This window comes from Mustelus asterias, chromosome 4 (genome assembly GCF_964213995.1).
Source record: "Mustelus asterias chromosome 4, sMusAst1.hap1.1, whole genome shotgun sequence".
Classification (NCBI taxonomy): Eukaryota; Metazoa; Chordata; class Chondrichthyes; order Carcharhiniformes; family Triakidae; genus Mustelus; species Mustelus asterias.
The window spans coordinates 104,738,994-104,759,744 of record NC_135804.1 but is presented as its reverse complement, the minus strand read 5'-3'; the positions used below and the strand labels follow the sequence as shown (position 1 = coordinate 104,759,744).

Here is a 20,751-nt window from a genome sequence, read left to right as displayed (position 1 = left end):
CAGATGGAGTTTAATCCTAATAAGTGCGAGGTGATTCATTTTGGTAGGACAAATTTGAATGCGGATTACAGGGTCAATGGCAGGGTTCTGAGGAATGTGGAGGAACAGAGAGATCTTGGGGTTCATATCCACAGATCTCTGAAGGTTGCCACTCAAGTGGATAGAGCCGTGAAAAAGGCCTATAGTGTGTTAGCCTTTATTAACAGGGGTTTGAGTTTAAGAGCCGTGGGGTTATGCTGCAACTGTACAGGACCTTGGTGAGACCACATTTGGAATACTGTGTGCAGTTCTGGTCACCTCACTATAAGAAGGATGTGGAAGCATTGGAGAGAGTGCAGAGGAGATTTACTGGGATGCTGCCTGGTTTGGAGGGTAGGTCTTATGAGGAAAGGTTGAGGGAGCTAGGGCTTTTCTCTTTGAAGCGGAGGAGGGTGAGGGGTGACTTAATAGAGGTTTATAAGATAAGGGGGATAGATAGAGTGGACGTTCAGAGACTATTTCCTCGGGTGGATGGAGCTAATACAAGGGGTCATAACTATAAGGTTCATGGTGGAAGATATAGGAGGGATGTACGAGGTAGGTTCTTTACTCAGAAAGTGGTTGGGGTGTGGAATGGACTGCCTGCTGTGATAGTGGAGTCGGACACTTTAGGAACTTTCAAGCGGTTATTGGATAGGCACATGGAGCACACCAGAATGATAGGGAGTGGGATAGCTTGATCTTGGTTTCGGACAAAACTCGGCACAACATCGAGGGCCGAAGAGCCTGTCCTGTGCTGTACTGTTCTATGTTCTATAAAATGATTAGATTGTCTGGACAAGCTTTTCTACAATGCTCTCAGGAGTTATCAATGCAATGTTCAAAGGTAACCTTATTGAATTTTGCCCATCATCCAAGTACAAACTTGTGCTGCTACCTGGTCCCTGCAGGTTCTCTTTGTTATCAAAAGGTTCTTGTGGTCTGAAGTAGTACAACGGGATACTTGGGCTTGACCAAATTTCTGGCATAAGATTTTAAAGTGCTTGCAGTAAAAATAATCGCTAGATTTGGTGTAACAAAGAATGTGACCTCATGGTCAGGCTAAGATAGTAAGAAGTTTCACAACACCAGGTTAAAGTCCAACTGGTTTATTTGGTAGCACAAGCTTTCGGAGCTCTGCCCCTTCATCAGGTGAGTGAGGAACTGTGTTCACTAACAGGGCATATATAGATACAGACTCAATTTACAAGATAATGGTTGGAATGCAAGTCTTTACACGCAATCAAGTCTTAAAGGCACAGACAATGTGAGTGGAGAGAGGGTTAAGCGCAGGTTAAAGAGGTGTGTATTGTCTCCAGCCAGGACAGTGAGTGAGATTTTGCAAGTCCAGGCAAGTCGTGGGGGTTACAGATAGTGTGACATGAACCCAAGATCCCGGTTGAGGCCATCCTCGTGTGTGGAACTTGGCTATCAGTTTTTGCTCGGCGATTCTGTGTTGTCGTGTGTCGTGAAGGCCGCCTTGGAAAAGGCTTACCCGAAGATCAGAGGCTGAATGCCCATGACTGCTGAAGTATTCCCCAACAGGAAGAGAACACTCCTGCCTGGTGATTGTCGAGCGGTGTTCATTCATCCGTTGTCGTAGCGTCTGCATAGTCCCGCCAATGTACCATGTCTCGGGACATCCTTTCCTGCAGCGTATCAGGTAGACAACGTTGGCCGAGTCACAAGAATAGGTACCGTGTACCTGGTGGATGGTGTTCTCACGTGAGATGATGCAGTGTTCAAAGGTAACCTTATTGAATTTCATCATCGTCTCACGTGAGAACACCATCCACCAGGTACACGGTACATACTCTTGCGACTCGACCAACGTTGTCTACCTGATACGCTGCAGGAAAGGATGTCCTGAGACATGGTACATTGACGAAACCATGCAGATGCTCCGACAACGGATGAATGAACACCGCTCGACAATCACCAAGCAGGAGTGTTCTCTTCCTGTCGGGGAACACTTCAGCAGTCACAGGCATTCAGCCTCTGATCTTTGGGTAAGCTTTCTCCAAGGTGGCCTTCATGACACACGACAACACAGAATCGCTGAGCAAAAACTGATAGCCAAGTTCCACACACGAGGACGGCCTCAACCGGGATCTTGGGTTCATGTCACACTATCTGTAACCCCCACAACCTGCCTGGACTTGCAAAATCTCACTAACTGTCCTGGCTGGAGACAATACACATCTCTTTAACCTGTGCTTAACCCTCTCTCCATTCACATTGTCTGCCCGTTTAAGACTTGATTACCTGTGAAGACTTGCATTCCAACCATTATCTTGTAAATTGAGTCTGTATCTATGTATGCCCTGTTTGTGAACACAGTTCCTCACTCACCTGATGAAGAGACAGCACTCCGAAAGCTTGTGCTACCAAATAAACGTGTTGGACTTTAACTTGGTGCTGTGAAACTTCTTACTGTGCTTACCCCAGTCCAACGCTGGCATCTCCGCATCAGGCTAAGATAAACAGACAATTGGACAATCGTCATACAACGCCAGCAGTTCACTGAAAAAACTGCCGGCGTTGTATGTTTTGAAGGTCAGGTCATTCCGTGACTTAATTTGTGATTGCGGATGTACAGAGCTAGATGTGTGAGATAAGAACAGTGTGAACCGATGATGAACGAATGACGATGAACTAATGTGAGGATGGTGCAAATATATGGAAGAAACTTTGTAACTTCGAGTAGCCTCTTAGAGCAACCAGAGGGTGCTATCTTCCACATACATACTTTTATTGAATAAACTGCTGCTTGATTCACCTACACCTGACTCTGTGTCGAGTATATTTAGATATTCCACAACATGGTCTAAATGTGAAAATTATAACAAAATCCTACCTCTTCGAGACTAAATAAAACTCCTCCAATGGGGGCACCAAAAGCTACAGAGACACCTGCTGCTGCAGCTGCGGATAGTACCTAGAAAAAGTCAATGAAGAATACACAATGCAGAGTTTGACAAACAAAGGTGTACTCATATCCCTCATTAGTGCATGTGCCATGGAATCGAAACACACTTAACAAAAGCTTAGGTGGTGCTTTATGGACAATGATCTGAGGCACTGCACAATCTGTAATTATAATGGGGGTGGAAGAGAGAGAATCCACATACAAAAGGGTTAAACATTCAAAGTATGCATTACTTTCATACATCCGCATTCTGCAAGAATGAATGGAAAGTCCACACCCAAATTTCCAAGTGTGCATTATATCTTGGTTACGTTTGGCTACATTGAAGAAACGTCAAGTATCAGACATGTGTTTCTAAACTCTTGAGTTTATTTCCAGCTGTTGTGTAAACTGACTTCCAAAAGAAGTTCCATAAAGTACTACATAATAGGTCTGCTGGCAAAATTAAAGCCCAGAGGTTTAAAGGGGCAGTGGAAGCATGGATATGAAATTGTTTGCAAGGCAGAAAGTAGGGAGAAGCAGTGAACAGCTGTTTTTCAAACTGAAGAGTGATGTCCTTCAGGGTTCAGTATTAGGACATGGTTTTTTGGCATATAGAACATAGAACATAGAACATAGAACATTACAGCGCAGAACAGGCCCTTCGGCCCACGATGTTGCACCGACCAGTTAAAAAAAAACTGTGACCCTCCAACCTAAACCAATTTCTTTTCGTCCATGAACCTATCTACGGATCTCTTAAACGCCCCCAAACTAGGCGCATTTACAACTGATGCTGGCAGGGCATTCCAATCCCTCACCACCCTCTGGGTAAAGAACCTACCCCTGACATCGGTTCTATAACTACCCCCCCTCAATTTAAAGCCATGCCCCCTCGTGCTGGATTTCTCCATCAGAGGAAAAAGGCTATCACTATCCACCCTATCTAAACCTCTAATCATCTTATATGTTTCAATAAGATCCCCTCTTAGCCGCCGCCTTTCCAGCGAAAACAATCCCAAATCCCTCAGCCTCTCCTCATAGGATCTCCCCTCCATACCAGGCAACATCCTGGTAAACCTCCTCTGCACCCTCTCCAAAGCCTCCACATCCTTCCTGTAATGTGGGGACCAGAACTGCACACAGTACTCCAAGTGCGGCCGCACCAGAGTTGTGTACAGTTGCAACATAACGCTACGACTCCTAAATTCAATCCCCCTACCAATAAACGCCAAGACACCATATGCCTTCTTAACAACCTTATCTACTTGATTCCCAACTTTCAGGGATCTATGCACACATACACCTAGATCCCTCTGCTCCTCCACACTATTCAAAGTCCTCCCGTTAGCCCTATACTCAACACATCTGTTATTCCTACCAAAGTGAATTACCTCACACTTCTCCGCATTAAACTCCATCCGCCACCTCTCGGCCCAACTTTGCAACCTGTCTAAGTCTTCCTGCAAACTACGACACCCTTCCTCACTGTCTACCACACCACCGACTTTGGTGTCATCAGCAAATTTGCTAATCCACCCAACTATACCCTCATCCAGATCATTAATAAATATTACAAACAGCAGTGGCCCCAAAACAGATCCCTGAGGTACACCACTTGTAACCGCACTCCATGATGAATATTTACTATCAACCACCACCCTCTGTTTCCTATCCGCTAGCCAATTCCTGATCCAATTTCCTAGATATACACACCTGTCTATCTCTGTCACGCAGACATAAGAACATAAGAACATAAGAAATAGGAGCAGGAGTAGGCCATCTAGCCCCTCGAGCCTGCCCCGCCATTCAATAAGATCATGGCTGATCTGACGTGGATCAGTACCACTTACCCGCCTGATCCCCATAACCCTTAATTCCCTTACCGATCAGGAATCCATCCAAACGCGCTTTAAACATATTCAGCGAGGTAGCCTCCACCACCTCAGTGGGCAGAGAATTCCAGAGATTCACCACCCTCTGGGAGAAGAAGTTCCTCCTCAACTCTGTCTTAAACCGACCCCCCTTTATTTTGAGGCTGTGTCCTCTAGTTTTAACTTCCTTACTAAGTGGAAAGAATCTCTCCGCCTCCACCCTATCCAGCCCCCGCATTATCTTATAAGTCTCCATAAGATCCCCCCTCATCCTTCTAAACTCCAACGAGTACAAACCCAATCTCCTCAGCCTCTCCTCATAATCCAAACCCCTCATCTCCGGTATCAACCTGGTGAACCTTCTCTGCACTCCCTCCAATGCCAATATATCCTTCCTCATATAAGGGGACCAATGCTGCACACAGTATTCCAGCTGCGGCCTCACCAATGCCCTGTACAGGTGCATCAAGACATCCCTGCTTTTATATTCTATCCCCTTCGCAATATAGGCCAACATCCCATTTGCCTTCTTGATCACCTGTTGTACCTGCAGACTGGGCTTTTGCGTCTCATGCACAAGGACCCACAGGTCCCTTTGCACGGTAGCATGTTTTACATCTTTCTTACACACACACACTAACTCGTCTCTCTGTCTTGCATTTACACACACACAACAAACATTGAAACGTTATGTCACAGACCCACATTCCTCTCTCTCTCTCACGCACACAGACACATCTTGTTTCGCTCACACATACAGGCTCACACACAGACTCCTCTCTCTCACACACAAACACAGCGCTCCACACTATCCCTCACACGCCACACTCTCCTCTTAACACACACACACACACAAACTGTGAATGTGTGTGAGAGAGAAACAAGAGCCGCAACGTGTGTGAGGGAGAGTGTGAAAGGAGAGTGTGTGTGTGTGAGAGACAGAGCAGAGCCGACACCTCCGTGTGTGTGCGTGCGAGAGAGGAGAGAGACCGGAATATATTCAATATATTTCAATATATTCAATATATTTCAATGACCTATCTTGGATAAGGAGTGCATAATTCCAAACTTTGCCAAAAGCTTGAAAATGTAATAAACACTGAGGAGGACAGATTGTGGAGGACATCACAGATGTGAAATGGGCTGGATTTTCCCCACAGATGCGGGAACCATGAGTTGGAGCTGTTCTCAGGTCTTGAAAACAGATTAAAATCATGGTTTGAATGAGGTGAGCCCTTAACTGGCATGGAAACAGGTCCCCTGTTCAGTTAAGAGCAGTGGACTGGCTCTCGAAGTTGGAAGGTCAAGAGAGATGTTCCAGCTTCAGGAAAACACCCAGCTGCAAGTTAAGTAACTAGGAAGATGTTTTAACATGAACGTGTTCCCTCAGCCACTTTTAAAAAACTTTTAATTAAAAATTGCAAAAAATAGCCAGGCCACAACTGGAGTTTGGGGTAGGGCAGTTGGTGGATGCTCTGGCCAGGACAGTGTTTGGCTATACTCCTACCCAGGCAGAAAGGGTTTAGGACAGCCTGGAGCACCCATTCCAGGAGTTGATCTGCCCCTTGTCACACTGGGACATGTTCTCAAATAGGGCTCTTAATAAGCCTAATTCCCAGGGTTGAGGGGGCGGGGGGGGAAGGAGATTATTTTCAGGCCTCCAAAATGGCTGCCTTTAAGCATGGAGTTAGGAAGCCTGCATGCCAACTGGTTTTGAAATTTAAGACCCCCATCTGTCTCCATTCCCAATGCCGATGGGGCCCAAAAATTCAACCATGAGACGATGCATTTTGGATTAACTAAATAATACAATTGTAATAGGGGTACAAGAATAGGGGACCAGAGGGTTCACATGAATAAATCTTTGAAGGTGTCAGGGCAAATTGACAAAACTGTTCCAAAAGTACATGTAATCCTGGGCTTTATAAATTGAGACACACAGTACAAAAGCAAAGTTAATCGTTATAAATCTCTGGTTAGACCTCAGCGAAAGTGCTGTGTTCAATTCTGGGCAATACATTTTAAGGAACGTCAAGGCTTACGAGAGGATGCAAGAGAGACTTATTAGAGCACAAGGGATAAGCAGATGTCGGGGGGGGGGGGGGGGGGGGCGGTGGGATTCAGTTATCTGAAGAGACTAGGGAAACTAGGCTTGTTCTCCTTAGAGCAAAGAAAATCAATACAAATATAAAGTTTCAAAATTATGAGGCACTTCGAGAGGGAAGATAGGGAGAAACTGCTTTCACTAGCAGAAGGGTCAGTAACCGGAGCACATAAATTAAAAATAATCAGCAAAAAAGTCATGAAAGTGATGGGGAGAATTTTAATATATGCAGTGAGGTATAATGATCTGGAATGTGTTGTCTGAAAAAGTAAAGAATGGTTAAAGCAAATTCAATAATACCTTTCATAAGGAAATTGGATCACGACTTAAACAGAAAAACATTGCCAGGCTATTGGGAAAGAACATGGGAATTAGATTAATTGTTGGTTCCTTCTGTCTGATTCTATCAGTCCTAAATTCATAAATTTAATGCATCATCCAATAAATGAGCTATTTTCTATTTTATGTATTGCATGTCTGTATACTGTAGAATATTACTCGCCAATTGCAAGACAGCTACTACACAATGGTAAATGCTAAGGTGTGTCCCTTTTGAGAATTATACAGCTTTGTCCTGGATCTGACCATACAGAGCGAAGGGATTTTCGTTCCAATGGCACTTTCTTGGGTTTTCACCTTCATTATACACCATGCAATTGAATGGAATATTGAACAAGTCAGCACTTCATCCACATTTCTCAAACTGACCCAGTTCAGAGTGGTATTTTTCTTAGATTAATTACAGATATTGAAAATTTTGTTCAAAGTGATGTCAAGGGAGCCCTCAGGGAATCAGTAAGAAATAAAAAGCTTTGAAAGACAGATCAGTTAACTTCAATGCAGACATAAATTATCCCAGTGCCTTGTTCTAAAGTCCTTTGGTAACTGTATTGTGTAATATAAATAAGTCATACATGATACTCCACATCTGGCCACAATCTGGTCTAATTTCTCCATCATTGTCTCTCTCCTGCCCTCAAGAATAAGGATTATATTAACTTCTGCCAAGTTCAATCCTACATACATTTTTCATCAGTGTTAGCTCCCATGGAGCTCAATTATCATTCTTTTTACATGCTCATTTTTGCACTTTGAGCCACATTCATAACTCTTCCTCTGTGCACAAAATAGGGCAGTGGTGTTGTGTAGCACTTACTCCGTTGTTATTATGTTTCCTTCCAATCCTTACCTCTATTGTTGTATTTCTTTTTGCTATTTCTGTGCCCGAAATATTTTTAGTACATTTGTGCTCATTAAGGCGAGTGATATTAATACTGGCAGATTGATTATACGTATATTTCTCAACAAGCAGCAGCATCACGCATTCCTTGGTCTAGTACAGCAAAAGCAAGAAAATCCTTTTGACTCCATGACAACAATGTGTCTAAATTATTTCCTTTCCAGCCTAACTTCAAAATAAGTACCCCCCCCCCCCCCAACCAAACACACACACAAATTATCCTTGTGGCTTGAATGAAAATACCAATTTATTGCTCAAAATTTGCCAGTTCTATACTGGGGCCAAACCCACATTGAACAGCCAAATGGCCAAATTCAGCAGGACTGTTAACACTTAATGTACCAAAAGGTCCAAGGAAATGAATATCTGCCTGAGTAGAGCAGGTTTGCAACATGAATTCGGAAACATGCTCCCCACCCCCAATACATCGCCCCTCGCCAACTAATATTACACTAATAATTACTCAAGTATCAGGAGTCATTATTGCATAATAGCGCATACCTTTTAACACAATTTTTGATGAAAGTAACACAAATTTGCCAGCTGGTCTTCACTCTTTTCCAGTGTTTTTTTTGGCCAGAAAGAGCCACAAGTATGGACATGAACTTGCATCTAGTCTGTTAACATGCCTTTATAATCTCCAGAATTTACTTTTCAAGCACTCACCTGTCTTTCCTCTATTCTTCACCCTCCAAATTCTTCAGCTGAATCAAAACTATGTTGTCCATATCCTACCCAGCAGCACCTCCCATTCAGGCACTACTCTTGCTATCATTAAATTACATTGGTTCCCAGTCCCCCAATGTAAAATTCTCATCTTCAACTTCAAAACTCTTCTCTCTAAAATCTGCTTCAGCCCTACCATTTCCTTTGAACTTTACTTTCCTGCGACTCATTTTTTGAACATTTTTCTCTAACTTTGCCACACCATTAGCTGCTCGGTGTTAAGCTGCCGGGGATGAATGCTTCAACTTGGTGCAATTGTTCCAAATTACACTTCGATATCCACTTACCTCTCTCCTTTTGGCTTCATTTTTCCTGTATTTTGTACACAGATGACAAACAATATTGCCACAGCAGCAGGCCACATGTACTAGAGGGCCTTCTTTTCCGAGACTGAGGCCTGAAGACACAGCCAAAACCAGGGTGACGGTCTTAATGATCAGCGTCCACTTTCCTAGATAGCCCCTAATGATAAAACCACTTAATATGGTTTTAATCTGAAAGTAAATGACAAAATAATTGTAAACATCCTTAAGTACTTAAAATTCAAAAACGAGTGAAAAGTTTAAGGACACAATTTGTCTGCAGTACAACCTTATCAGTAGTCACTAAATTAAAGGCTCACAATTCAACTGAATTGGGAGATAATGGGTTGGACTTTGAGACCTCTAACCTAGTACAAGTGGCTCAGTAGCACCCCAAAATTGTTTGAAATGACTAACTGCCCTGCTCCGATTTGGCTGTCCTTCTTGGCCCTAAGGTCTACCATTCAGCGGCTGAATTGTCCACTTGAGTCGGTCTGTGGTTATTTTAATATGCAAATTGAAGTCCTATAATATATAGGAGACTAATTGGCATTTTAGGACAATACTCAGTGGGTCGATGCTGCACGCACTGCTCCCATTGTCTGACCATCAGTCAAAGAGTAGTCCAATACTGAAGCCTGGACCTCAAAATGGATCAGGCCTCTTTGGGACTACCAGGCAACCAGTGGTTGCATAGTGCTAGCTGCCACCTCCTCAAATAACACATGGAAAGAAACTCTTTTGGTTATTAAGGTTACCTATAGTCAATTAGAAATCATAGAAATCATAGAAACCCTACAGTGCAGAAGGAGGCCATTCGGCCCATCGAGTTTGCACTGACCACAATCCCACCCAGGCCCTACCCCCACATATTTACCCGCTAATTCCTCTAACCTACACATCCCAGGACACTAAGGGGCAATTTTTAACCTGGCCAATCAACCTAACCCGCACATCTTTGGACTGTGGGAGGAAACCGGAGCACCTGGAGGAAACCCACGCAGACACAAGGAGAATGTGCAAACTCCACACAGACAGTGACCCGAGCCGGGAATCGAACCCGGGACCCTGGAGCTGTGAAGCAGCAGTGCTAACCACTGTGCTACCGTGCCGCCTCACAAAATGAGTTTCTAAATCTGGTTCCAAAAAAAAAATCGGTGTCCAACTTCAATTTTAAAATTTTGCAAGTGACCTGTGGTAATATAATCAGGGCCTAGTTTTAAGGCCGATTAAATTTGATATCCTAAATTAAAGAATTGGGCATATTAAAATCAAACACAGTCAAACCTCGACTTGACTAAGGTCAAATATACAAAGACACAAACGTGTCAGTCCAGACTTGACTAAAGCCAAATATACAAAGACACAGAAACATGTCCGGGTCTGTTCCATCAATCACCCATCAAAGATCTTGCACTCTACTGAGACCCAGCAGGAGATCATTGCACCCCTTTGAAATGCACCGGCCTATTGTTAGAAGCCCAGATCGGGCCAGACTTTCTGTCACCTAGAGTTCCTACAGATACATGTAACCTGTTGCCAGATAAGGTAAGCAACACCATGGAGATGGACACCTGGGGGCGGGTCCCAGTGTCCTGTCAGGCAGACATCAAGAAACCCACTGCGTATTGGGACCCCCTCCCGAGACTTCATTGGCCGGAAGCCAGAGAAGTTTCTGGAAAGACGGGGAAGAGGGGGATAAAGGTACACATCTCAGACACACCAGCAGCGAAGACTGGACGAGGGAGGTGACCGTGACCATGCGGAAGACTGACCAGAGAAGGGAGGAAGGAAGAAGCTGCCATCGAGACTCGCTTTCGTGACGACGGACCAGAGGGACTCAGAGAATCGGGCCTGCAGTTTAACCAAATCATCTTTGCGGGAAGTATTCTTGAATCTGGGGTATCCTCTTGTTTTATGTGGGTAATTTAAGGTTAATAGTATTATTATTAATAAGCTTATTGAGCCTTTACTTGTGTTTGTCCTTTGTCCGTCTTACAAATAAGGGCACCGGGGTAAAACTTTGAGTAAGTAAACTGGTCGGAAGTATCTGAGAATTAGCAGGTACAACAGCACCATGGAGGGCTTCAGGTTTTAAAACATTGGAAACACAAGATGAGATTGGATTGAAGTTTTGTACATTGGAAACATATTCATAATTCAGAAAAATTATAGTCTATATCAGTAGTAACATCAGGTACAAGTAATACAGATTTTTTAAAAGTAGAAACTTAACATGAAAACTTACTCAGCACCAAAAGCAAGAAAGACTGTATTGGAAACCTGTTATCAATATCCTTCAACTCTTTTCGGTGTCAATACAAGAAAATGGTCCTATATCCCAGAATTCTCTTGGACTTATGCAAGTCCAACGACAAGTATATAATTGCAAAGTCTGACAGTTAAGAATATAGGGGCCAATAAACCTTTAGGACAGGCTGCCAAGAAGCAGTGGGAAGACTGGATAGCGTTGGGTCTTAATATCCCACAGCAGATGACAGAATGTCAGTAATTGTTAAACAATTTGAGTGGGTGACCAGTGTTTGGGAGGTCATAGCCTGAGCAACCTCACAAAGAATGCAGTCACAAAAGAATCACCAGAAGCAGCTAAATTAAACTCTGATTTTTGGAGATTACCTTGGGAAGATCAGAGGCATCTACTGAAGAGTATTTTTGCTTTGGTCATCATTACTAAAATTCTATCCATTGTTGTTTATTGAATTTTTCAGTTTGAAGGGTTGAGGTGTCTGAGGCCCTGTATGTTGCTTTCAGCTGGCTAATACGTGGGCTTGAGTCAGCAGATACATTATGTTGACCTCACAAATGAATATATATTATGCAGTCCACATGCATGTAGCCCGTTCTTGAAGAAACCCTTTAAAGGAGAATCACTGACATCAGGTTTAATGCACCAAGACTCACCCAGAGAAGAAATGTTGCTGGGAACTGACCACTATATTTGCTGCTGGCATTACTCAAACACTAACTAGAAGCTGTATCTTAATCACATCTACTTTAGGTTTGGCTGCATCTGAACTTAACCCAAGCTTGCTCATAGTTATTAACTCCCATTACTGGCCTATATAGTTCTTCCTCTAATGCTAGGCAAATTGCCTTCTTTTAACTATTTATGCACGTTGTTCATACATGTGCCAGTATTTGTGTTTACAATGAGTAACTGCACCTGTACCATTTTTGCATATGCACTCATTTCTACAGCTGACACATCAGACCCTCAGCTAGGGCAGGGACATCACCTAAATACTGTAGTACACAACCACTGTCATACTGTCTTTCTCTTGCAGAACAAGATGGAACACAATTGAAGGGAGTAGAGCAGAGGTGGCGGGGGATAAGGATGCCTGTATCTCCTGAACCAACAGAGATGAATCTCCGCATCCTGATGTCCTGATGCAAGGGGCCTGGACCATCCGGCTTGTCGAGGATGAGGATATTCCTACTTTATTCCCATTCTCTACTTCCAAAGCCAACGAAGAGAGATAGAAGGCGCAACTACACAACACTGATGAAGAGGACAGGTCACTTGTTTTGACAGTTGTAGCCAACAGCTCAGACAATGGCATAGAGTTGGGATCAGCATATGGCATGAGTGAGCTGCAAGCAGGCCAAAGGCAAAGGATATTTCAGAGTGTAGGATGGCAGAAACAGGACAGCTAATGCACCCAGGATAGATTTTCTTGCCTCACGGCAAAAATTGTTTTTTGTTATTTTGTCTCACTTTGATGGACATGAGACTTATCTTGGGGCAGAGGAAATGCTCCTAAACTGAAGGCTGAATAAATGGAATGGGTCAAAGTGTGGTTTGCCAAGAAAGCCAGGCAGCTTCACTGCTTAAACAAAAATCTGGTTTTAAATCTGTTCTGCAGAGGACACGGATGAGGTAAGGTGGTATGTACAACAAAACTGAATTGTCTTGTAAACGGAGATGCTGGCTGCATTGGCTGGCCTGTCAGACAGTCTGCTGGCAAAGTCAAGATGCATGGAGGAATCCAACTCCAACATGGCAGAGGGCATGGCATGGAGTTTGCCCACTTTTCAGCCCTTGCTCCATCTCCATCTGGCATCGCCAGAACTTTCTTGCCCAGTTTTGGTATCCCCGTGTCACATCTTTCTATATGCTTCAGCGCATGTAGGTGACGCTGCTGCATGCTATGTCAATGATGCCTGTCTTCAGGAGATCAAAGATAAGCTTAGCGGTGCTTTGAGAATGATTTTCATAGCCACAGGCTATGGGATAAGTATTTTGGGGTGAGCATCAGCACTAATGATCTTATACCCAAGTAATTTTCCCCAATTTTCAGCTGTTTTATAAAACACCTCAAATTCCCTGAAATTTTTTCTTTTTAAAGAGTAAAAACAACTAATCAAATAAAGCTGAACACAAGAAACACTTGCCAATTTAAATCCTGAGAACACTGTCTTTGGTTAAGAGTACAGAATCACTAGGGGGCGACAAACTACAGAATAATTCTAAATACATTTATTAGTTGCAACCTTGTACCCAAGAATAAACTTTTCAGCCTTACCTCTGGAATTCCAGATCCACAGGCATAAGGTGCAAATACTCGTACCAAAGACACAGCCAGGAAAGCAAAAGCCAGGGCCCAGCTAACATATATGAAATAATTCAATATGTACGCACCAGCTCCCTAGAACAGTCAGCACAACATAAGTATTAGAATATATTTCACACATGAGAGAGATAGGTCATCACGAGTAAAGAAAAGTTATTAATGATTTAATTCAGACAGAACATGTGGGAAGATACATATTTCCAGAACATATTAACATATAATAATAGCGAATCATTCTATTCTATTTGTTGTACTATACACAAGGATTTTTTAAAAAGTAGACAACCTAAGCACTCTGCATTCACATTCACTTGCTTAATTTAAAACTTAAGGCAAACCTTTTTTGTAACAGCATAAAGTCAATGCAAGAAATACACTTTTGAAACATTTTTGGTTATTGAAATCCAATAAACACAACTCATAACATTAAATGGTCAAGCAGATTCATGAAGGCTGTGTGGTGTCTCCTTGGTCAAGTCAGTGACTATTTTATTAAACGCCCAAAATAAATTACCCAGTCTGCAATTACAGAACTGCGTGTTGTAATTCGTCTATTTTAAACAGAAGTGTTGTTTTAGGTCTCTGATGCTACTCATCTTGAAAATAAGTTCTATTTGATCATAGCCACCAGAGCCTGATAGGCATTTAAATATTTTGAGGAAGAGCCTCAGCCATATTCAGAATCACAGGAGTGTTATGGTGCAGAAGACGACCATTTGGCCCATCATGTCTGCACTAATTCTCCAGATGATTATGATTTGAGTGTCATTCTCCTCATTTTCTCCACAACCCCGCATATTGTTTCTATTCAGATAATCACCTAATGCCCTCTTGAATGCTTCATCTGAACATGCCTCCACCACACTTGCAGGTAGTGCATTCCAGACCCCAACCACTCAGGATTTCTCATCGCATATGCTTCTTTTGCAAATCACTTTAAATCTGTGCCCCCTTGTTAGAACATAGAACATAGAAAAGCTGCAGCACAAACAGGCCCTTCGGCCCACAAGTTGTGCCGAACATGTCCCTACCTACTAGCTTACCTATAACCCTCTATCTAACTAACTTCCATGAACTTATCCAAAAGTCTCTTAAAATGGGAACAATTCCTCCCTATCCAGTCTGCTTAGGTCCCTCATGATTTTGAATTTCTCTATCAAATCTCCAATTTGCTTTCTTCTCTCCAAGAAGAACAGTCCCAGCTACTCCAATCTATCCCCATAACTGAATTCTCTCATCCCTGGAACCATTCTTCTGCACTCTCTTCAATGCATTCACAATCTTCCTGTAGTGTTGCACCTGGAACTGTACACAATATTCCACCCGAGGTCTAACTAGTGTCTTATATAAGTTCAGCATAACCACCATGCTCTTGTGTTCTATGCTCCTATTAATAAAGCCCAAGATGCTATCTGCTTTATTAATCACTCTCTCCACCTGTCCTGCCACCTTTAATAACTTCTGCACATATACACTCAGGTTCCACTGCTCATACACCTTTTAAAATTGTATCCCTTATCTTTTATTGTCAGTCCATATTCTTCCTACCAAAATGCATCACCTCACATTTCTCCACATTGAACTTTATCTATCACCTATCTGCCAACTCCACCAATTTGTCTATGTCAATGAGAGGTGACGGCCTAGTGGTATTATCGCTAGAATATTAATCCAGAAATTCAGCTAACGTTCTGGGGACCTGGATTCGAATCCTGCCAGGGCAGATGGTGAAATTTCATAGAATCATAGAACCCTACAGTGCAGAAAGAGGCCATTCGGCCCATCGAGTCTGCACCGACCACAATCCCACCCAGGCCCTAACCCCACATCCCTACATATTTTACCCGCTAATTCCTCTAACCTACGCATCTCAGGACACTAAGGGGCAATTTTAGTATGGCGGCCAAACAACCTAACCCGCAAATCTTTGGACTGTGGGAGGAAACCAGAGCACCCGGAGGAAACCCACGCAGACACGAGGAGAATGTGCAAACTCCGCACAGACAGTGCCCCGAGCCGGGAATCGAACCCCGGTCCCTGGAGCTGTGAAGCAGCAGTGCTAACCACTGTGCTACCGTGCCGTTGAATTCAATAAAAAATATCTGGAATTAAGAATCTACTGATGACCTTGAAGCTATTGTCGATTGTCGGAAAAACCCAGCTGGTTCACTAATGTCCTTTAGGGAAGGAAATCTGCTGTCCTTACGTAGTCTGGCCTACATGTGACACCAGAGCCACAGCAATGTGGTTGATTCTCAACTGCTCTCGGGCAACTAGGGAATGGGCAATAAATGCTGGCCCAACCAGCGTGCCCACGTCCCACGAATGCATTAAAAAAAAGTAATTTTACAGTTTACAATGGTTCCAAATTTTGTAAGAAGTCTCACACCAGGCTAAAAAGTCCAACAGGTTTATTTGGCAGCAGAAGCTTTTGGAGTCTTGCTCCTTCATCAGGTGAGTGACGACTTTTGTTCACAAACAGAGCATATACAGACCCAAACTCAATTTACAAGATAATGGTTGGAATGCGAGTCTTTACAGGTAATCAAGTCTTAAAGATACAGACAATGTGAGTGGAGAGAGGGCCAAGCACAAGTTAAAGCGGTGTGTATTGTCTCCAGCCAGGACAGTTGGTGAGATTTTGCAAGCCCAGGCAAGTCGTGGGGGTTACAAATAGTGTGACATGAACTCAAGATCCCGGTTGAGGCTGTCCTCGTGTGCGGAATTTGGCTATCAGTCTCTGCTCAGCGATTCTGCATTGTCGTGTGTCGTGAAGGCCGCCTTGGAGAATGCTTACCCAAAGATCAGAGACTGAATGCCCGTGACTGCTGAAGTATTCCCCAACTGGAAGGGAACACTCCTGCCTGGTGATTGTCGAGCGGTGTTCATTCATCCGTTGTCGTAGCATCTGTATGGTCTCCCCGATGTGCCATGCCTCGGGACATCCTTTCCTGCAGCGTATCTGGTAGACAACGTTGGCCGAGTCGCAGGAGTATGTACCGTGTATCTGGTGGATGGTGTTCTCACGTGAGATGATGGCATCTGTGTCGATGATCTGGCATGTCTTGCAGAGGTTGCTGTGGCAGGGTTGTGTGGTGTCGTGGTCACTGTTCTCCTGAAGGCTGGGTAGTTTGCTGTGGACAGTGGTCCAATGAGGTTGTGCGGTTGTTTGAGGGCAAGAAGTGGGGATGTGGGGATGGCCTTGGCGAGATGTTAGTCTTCATCAATGACATGTTGAAGGCTCCGGAGGAGGTGTCGTAGCTTCTCCCTTCCGGGGAAGTGCTGGACAATGAAGGGTACTCTGTCCGCCGTGTCCCGTGCTTGTCTTCTGAGGAGGTCAGTGCGGTTTACGCTGTGGCACGTCGGAACTGCCAACATCTTTATGCACAGGTTCGAAGAAGACCTCTTCACTGCACAAGACCTTCAACCGACGTTATTCACTGGATACATCAATGACATTTTCTTCTTTTGGACTCATGGCGAACAATCATTGAAACACCAATATAATGACATCAACAAGTTCCATCCCAGCGTCAGACTCACCATGAACTACTCTCCGGAATCTGTTGCATTCTTGGGCCCTCAAGGACGGTCACCTCAGCACTTCACTGTACCGCAAGCCCACGGAAAACCTCATGATGCCCCACTTCTCCAGCTTCCACCATAAACACGTTAAAGAAGCCATCCCCTATGGGCAAGCCCTCCATATACACAGGGTCTGCTCACATGAGGAGAATTGCAACAGACACCTACAGACGCTGAAAAATGCCCTCATAAGAACAGGATATGGTGCTCGACTCATCGATTGACAGTTCCGACGTGCCACAGCGAAAAACTGCACTGACCTCCTCAGAAGGCAAACATGGGACACGGCAGACAGAGTAACCTTCATCATCCAGTACTTTCCCGGAGCGGTGAAGCTACAACATCTTCTCCGGAGCCTTCAACATGTCATCGATGAAGACAAACGTCTCACCAAGGCCATCCCCACAACCCCACTTCTTGCCTTCAAACAACCACGCAACCTCAAACAGACCATTGTCCGCAGCAAACTACCCAGCCTTCAGGAGAACAGTGACCACGACACCACACAACCCTGCCACGGCAACCTCTGCAAGACCTGCTGGATCATCGACACAGATGCCATCATCTGACGTGAGAACACCATCCACCAGGTACATGGTACATATTCTTGCGACTCGGCCAACGTTGTCTACCTGATACGCTGCAGGAAAGGATGTCCCGTGGCATGGTTCATTGGGGAGACCATGCAGACGCTACGACAACGGATGAACACTTTAGCAGTCATGGGCATTCAGCCTCTGATCCTCGGGTAAGCATTCTCCAAGGCAGCCTTCACGACACACAACAACGCAGAATCGCTGAGCAGAAACTGATAGCCATGTTCCGCACACATGAAAACAGCCTCAACTGGGATCTTGGGTTCATGTCACACTATCTGTAACCCCCACAACTTGCCAAATCCCGCCAACTGTCCTGGCTGGAGACAATACACACCTCTTTAACTTATGTTTGGCCCTCTCTACACTTACATTGTCTGTACCTTTTAAGACTTGATTACCTGTTAAGACTCACATTCCAACCATTATTTTGTAAATTGAGTTTGTGTCTGCATATGCCCTGTTTGTGAACACAAGTCCTCACTCACCTGATGAAGGAGCGAAACTCCAAAAGCTTGTGCTGCCAAATAAACTTGTTGGATTTTAACCTGGTGTTGTGAGACTTCTTACTGTGCTTACCCCAGTCCAACGCCGGCATCTCCACATCCAAATTTTGTATCATGCACCAACTTTGAAATTGTCCTCTGTACACCAAAGTTTAGATCACTCATATAAATCAGGAAAAGCAAGGATCCTAATACAAACTACTGGGTTTGTTGGACTGAATACATACTGCTGCAGAAAATTCTCCTGAACATAATCTAGGAACGCTTGCCAATCTCTGTCCTCACAATACCACCAAGCAAGTCTGTATTCTGGTCATTTAAGTCCTCCATTATAACTACTCTGCTGCACCTCTCAGTAATTTCCCTGCACATTTGTTCCTCTACATCCTTCTGACTAGTTGGTGGTCTATAGGCCACACCGGAAAATGTGATTGTACCTTTTCTGTTCCATGAAACATATAAAATTCTAACAGGGCTGGAAAGGCTAGATGCAGGGAGAATGTTTTTCCTGGATGGGGAACATAGAACCAGGGAACACAGTCTCAGGATATAGGTTAGACCATTTAGGACCAATATGATGAAAGTTTTCTTCAATCAAAGGGTAGTGACTCTGTGGAATTCTCTACCACAGAAGGCTTTGGAGGTCAAGTCACAAAGCATTCAAGAAAGATTTTTTTTAGATTTCAATGGCATCAATGGGTATGGGGAAAAGGCAGGAATGTGGCAGTGAGATAAGGGATCAGCTATGATCATACTGAATGGTGGACCAAGATTGAAGAGCTGAATGGCCTACTCCTGCTTCTAGTTTCTATATTTAGCTTCAGCAAAATTGATTCATTCCTTGAACCCACTGGGACATCCTCTTTCTCCAGCACTGCAATGCTCTCATTCATAAATTATTCTACCCACCTCCTTTTCTTGATTTCCTACCATGTACTCAGGAATATTTAGCACCTAGTCCTACCCTTCTTTGAGCCAGGTCTCCACTATCACCAGAACATCATAATTCCACATGGCAACCTGTGCCTGCAACTCAGCAATCTCAAAGGTACTCCAAGGTTCACATACATGCAGTATAACCCTGATTTAGACATCAATACTTTTTCCCTTACTCTAATGCATCCTATTAACTTACTACTCTGAGATTCCCTTAAATTTCCACCCCACCAACACACCAGTTTAAACACTGCCCAAAAGCACTAGCAGATCTCTATGACTTCCCACATACCGCAGGGTGCATATTCTGATTGGCCTAACTGCAATAAAACTCAGCTTCTCCCAATCTAAAGAGCAACTTTTAGTGAATTGCTAAATTAAAGAAAAGACTAAACTTGAGATAGAAATTATCCTTTAAATTAATTAACCCTTAAAACTCCCTCACACCAAACTCCAACTTCAGCACTCTAACGCAGGCCAAAGCAGTACTCTGGTGCAAACAAAAGCAGCAATGAAGATGGCCTGCTTTTAAGTTCCCTGATTCCAATGATTCTTCAGAATCATTGTTATTTACATAAGTATAAGCTTCAGAAATAATTAACATCAGCACAGGAATTGTTTGGTGGAACTCCAGGGAATATATGCCAAACGTTCTCATTTTCTATTCATTTTCAGCACCATAAACATTCACTGTGTGTATAGAAACCGCGGCTGGGTTTTCACAGTCTAGGCTCAAAAACCACCACGCTGCAGGAGGTAAATCATCAAAAGCAAACTTTCAACTAAAGGCCTAGAAGGAATTCTGTGGATACTGGTTAGGGATAGTACTTTATGGAAAATTATCGGCTATTTCAAAAGCAAATACAACATGCTCAAACTTACTGGGTGGACGAAACAACATTTGGACAAGTGAAAGGTTAAGGACAGCCAATAATCAAGAAAATAAAAGGCATCTAATTACTTCTGACTGGTCGAGAAATAGTTCCGACCAAGACTTCCATTGTGGACATTTATCTCGCTGTTCGAAAGTGGTTTCATCGGACGTCCAGCAACAATGTTCATGGTTGTACCAGAATCCCACCAAACAGACTCCTTCCTTCAGATCTGTCATCCAGTGAGAAGCCATATCGATCAAACCAGCAATTGCACCTAGACAAAAGATAGCATGCATGATTACTTTAAATAGTCAGCAAGAGGACATTCGATTATTTTAGCTGTTAAATCTTTATCTTCCCCTACACATTAATTAGCCTTTTGCAGGCTTAAAAATGTTTTGGAAGAAAAGCATATCTGATTGCATAAAACATATTGAGATAAAACGGGCAAGATTAAAAGGAACAGAAATAGGTCAGACAATTGGA

General features: G+C 43.6%; 1 protein-coding gene across 8 annotated transcripts in view; it reads right to left on the bottom strand.

Annotated features, from left to right (window-relative positions):
- clcn5b (chloride channel, voltage-sensitive 5b) overlaps positions 1 to 20,751 on the bottom strand; it is a 140,289-nt gene that overhangs the window by 15,908 nt on the left and 103,630 nt on the right. For all 8 annotated transcript variants that reach the window (XM_078211514.1, XM_078211519.1, XM_078211516.1 and 5 more), the window contains 4 exons: positions 20,352 to 20,539; positions 13,720 to 13,842; positions 9,158 to 9,364; positions 2,876 to 2,956 (listed from right to left, as the gene is read on the bottom strand). In XM_078211514.1, coding sequence (XP_078067640.1) covers positions 2,876 to 2,956; positions 9,158 to 9,364; positions 13,720 to 13,842; positions 20,352 to 20,539 — 599 coding nt within the window. The remainder of the gene's footprint in view (positions 1 to 2,875; positions 2,957 to 9,157; positions 9,365 to 13,719; positions 13,843 to 20,351; positions 20,540 to 20,751) is intronic.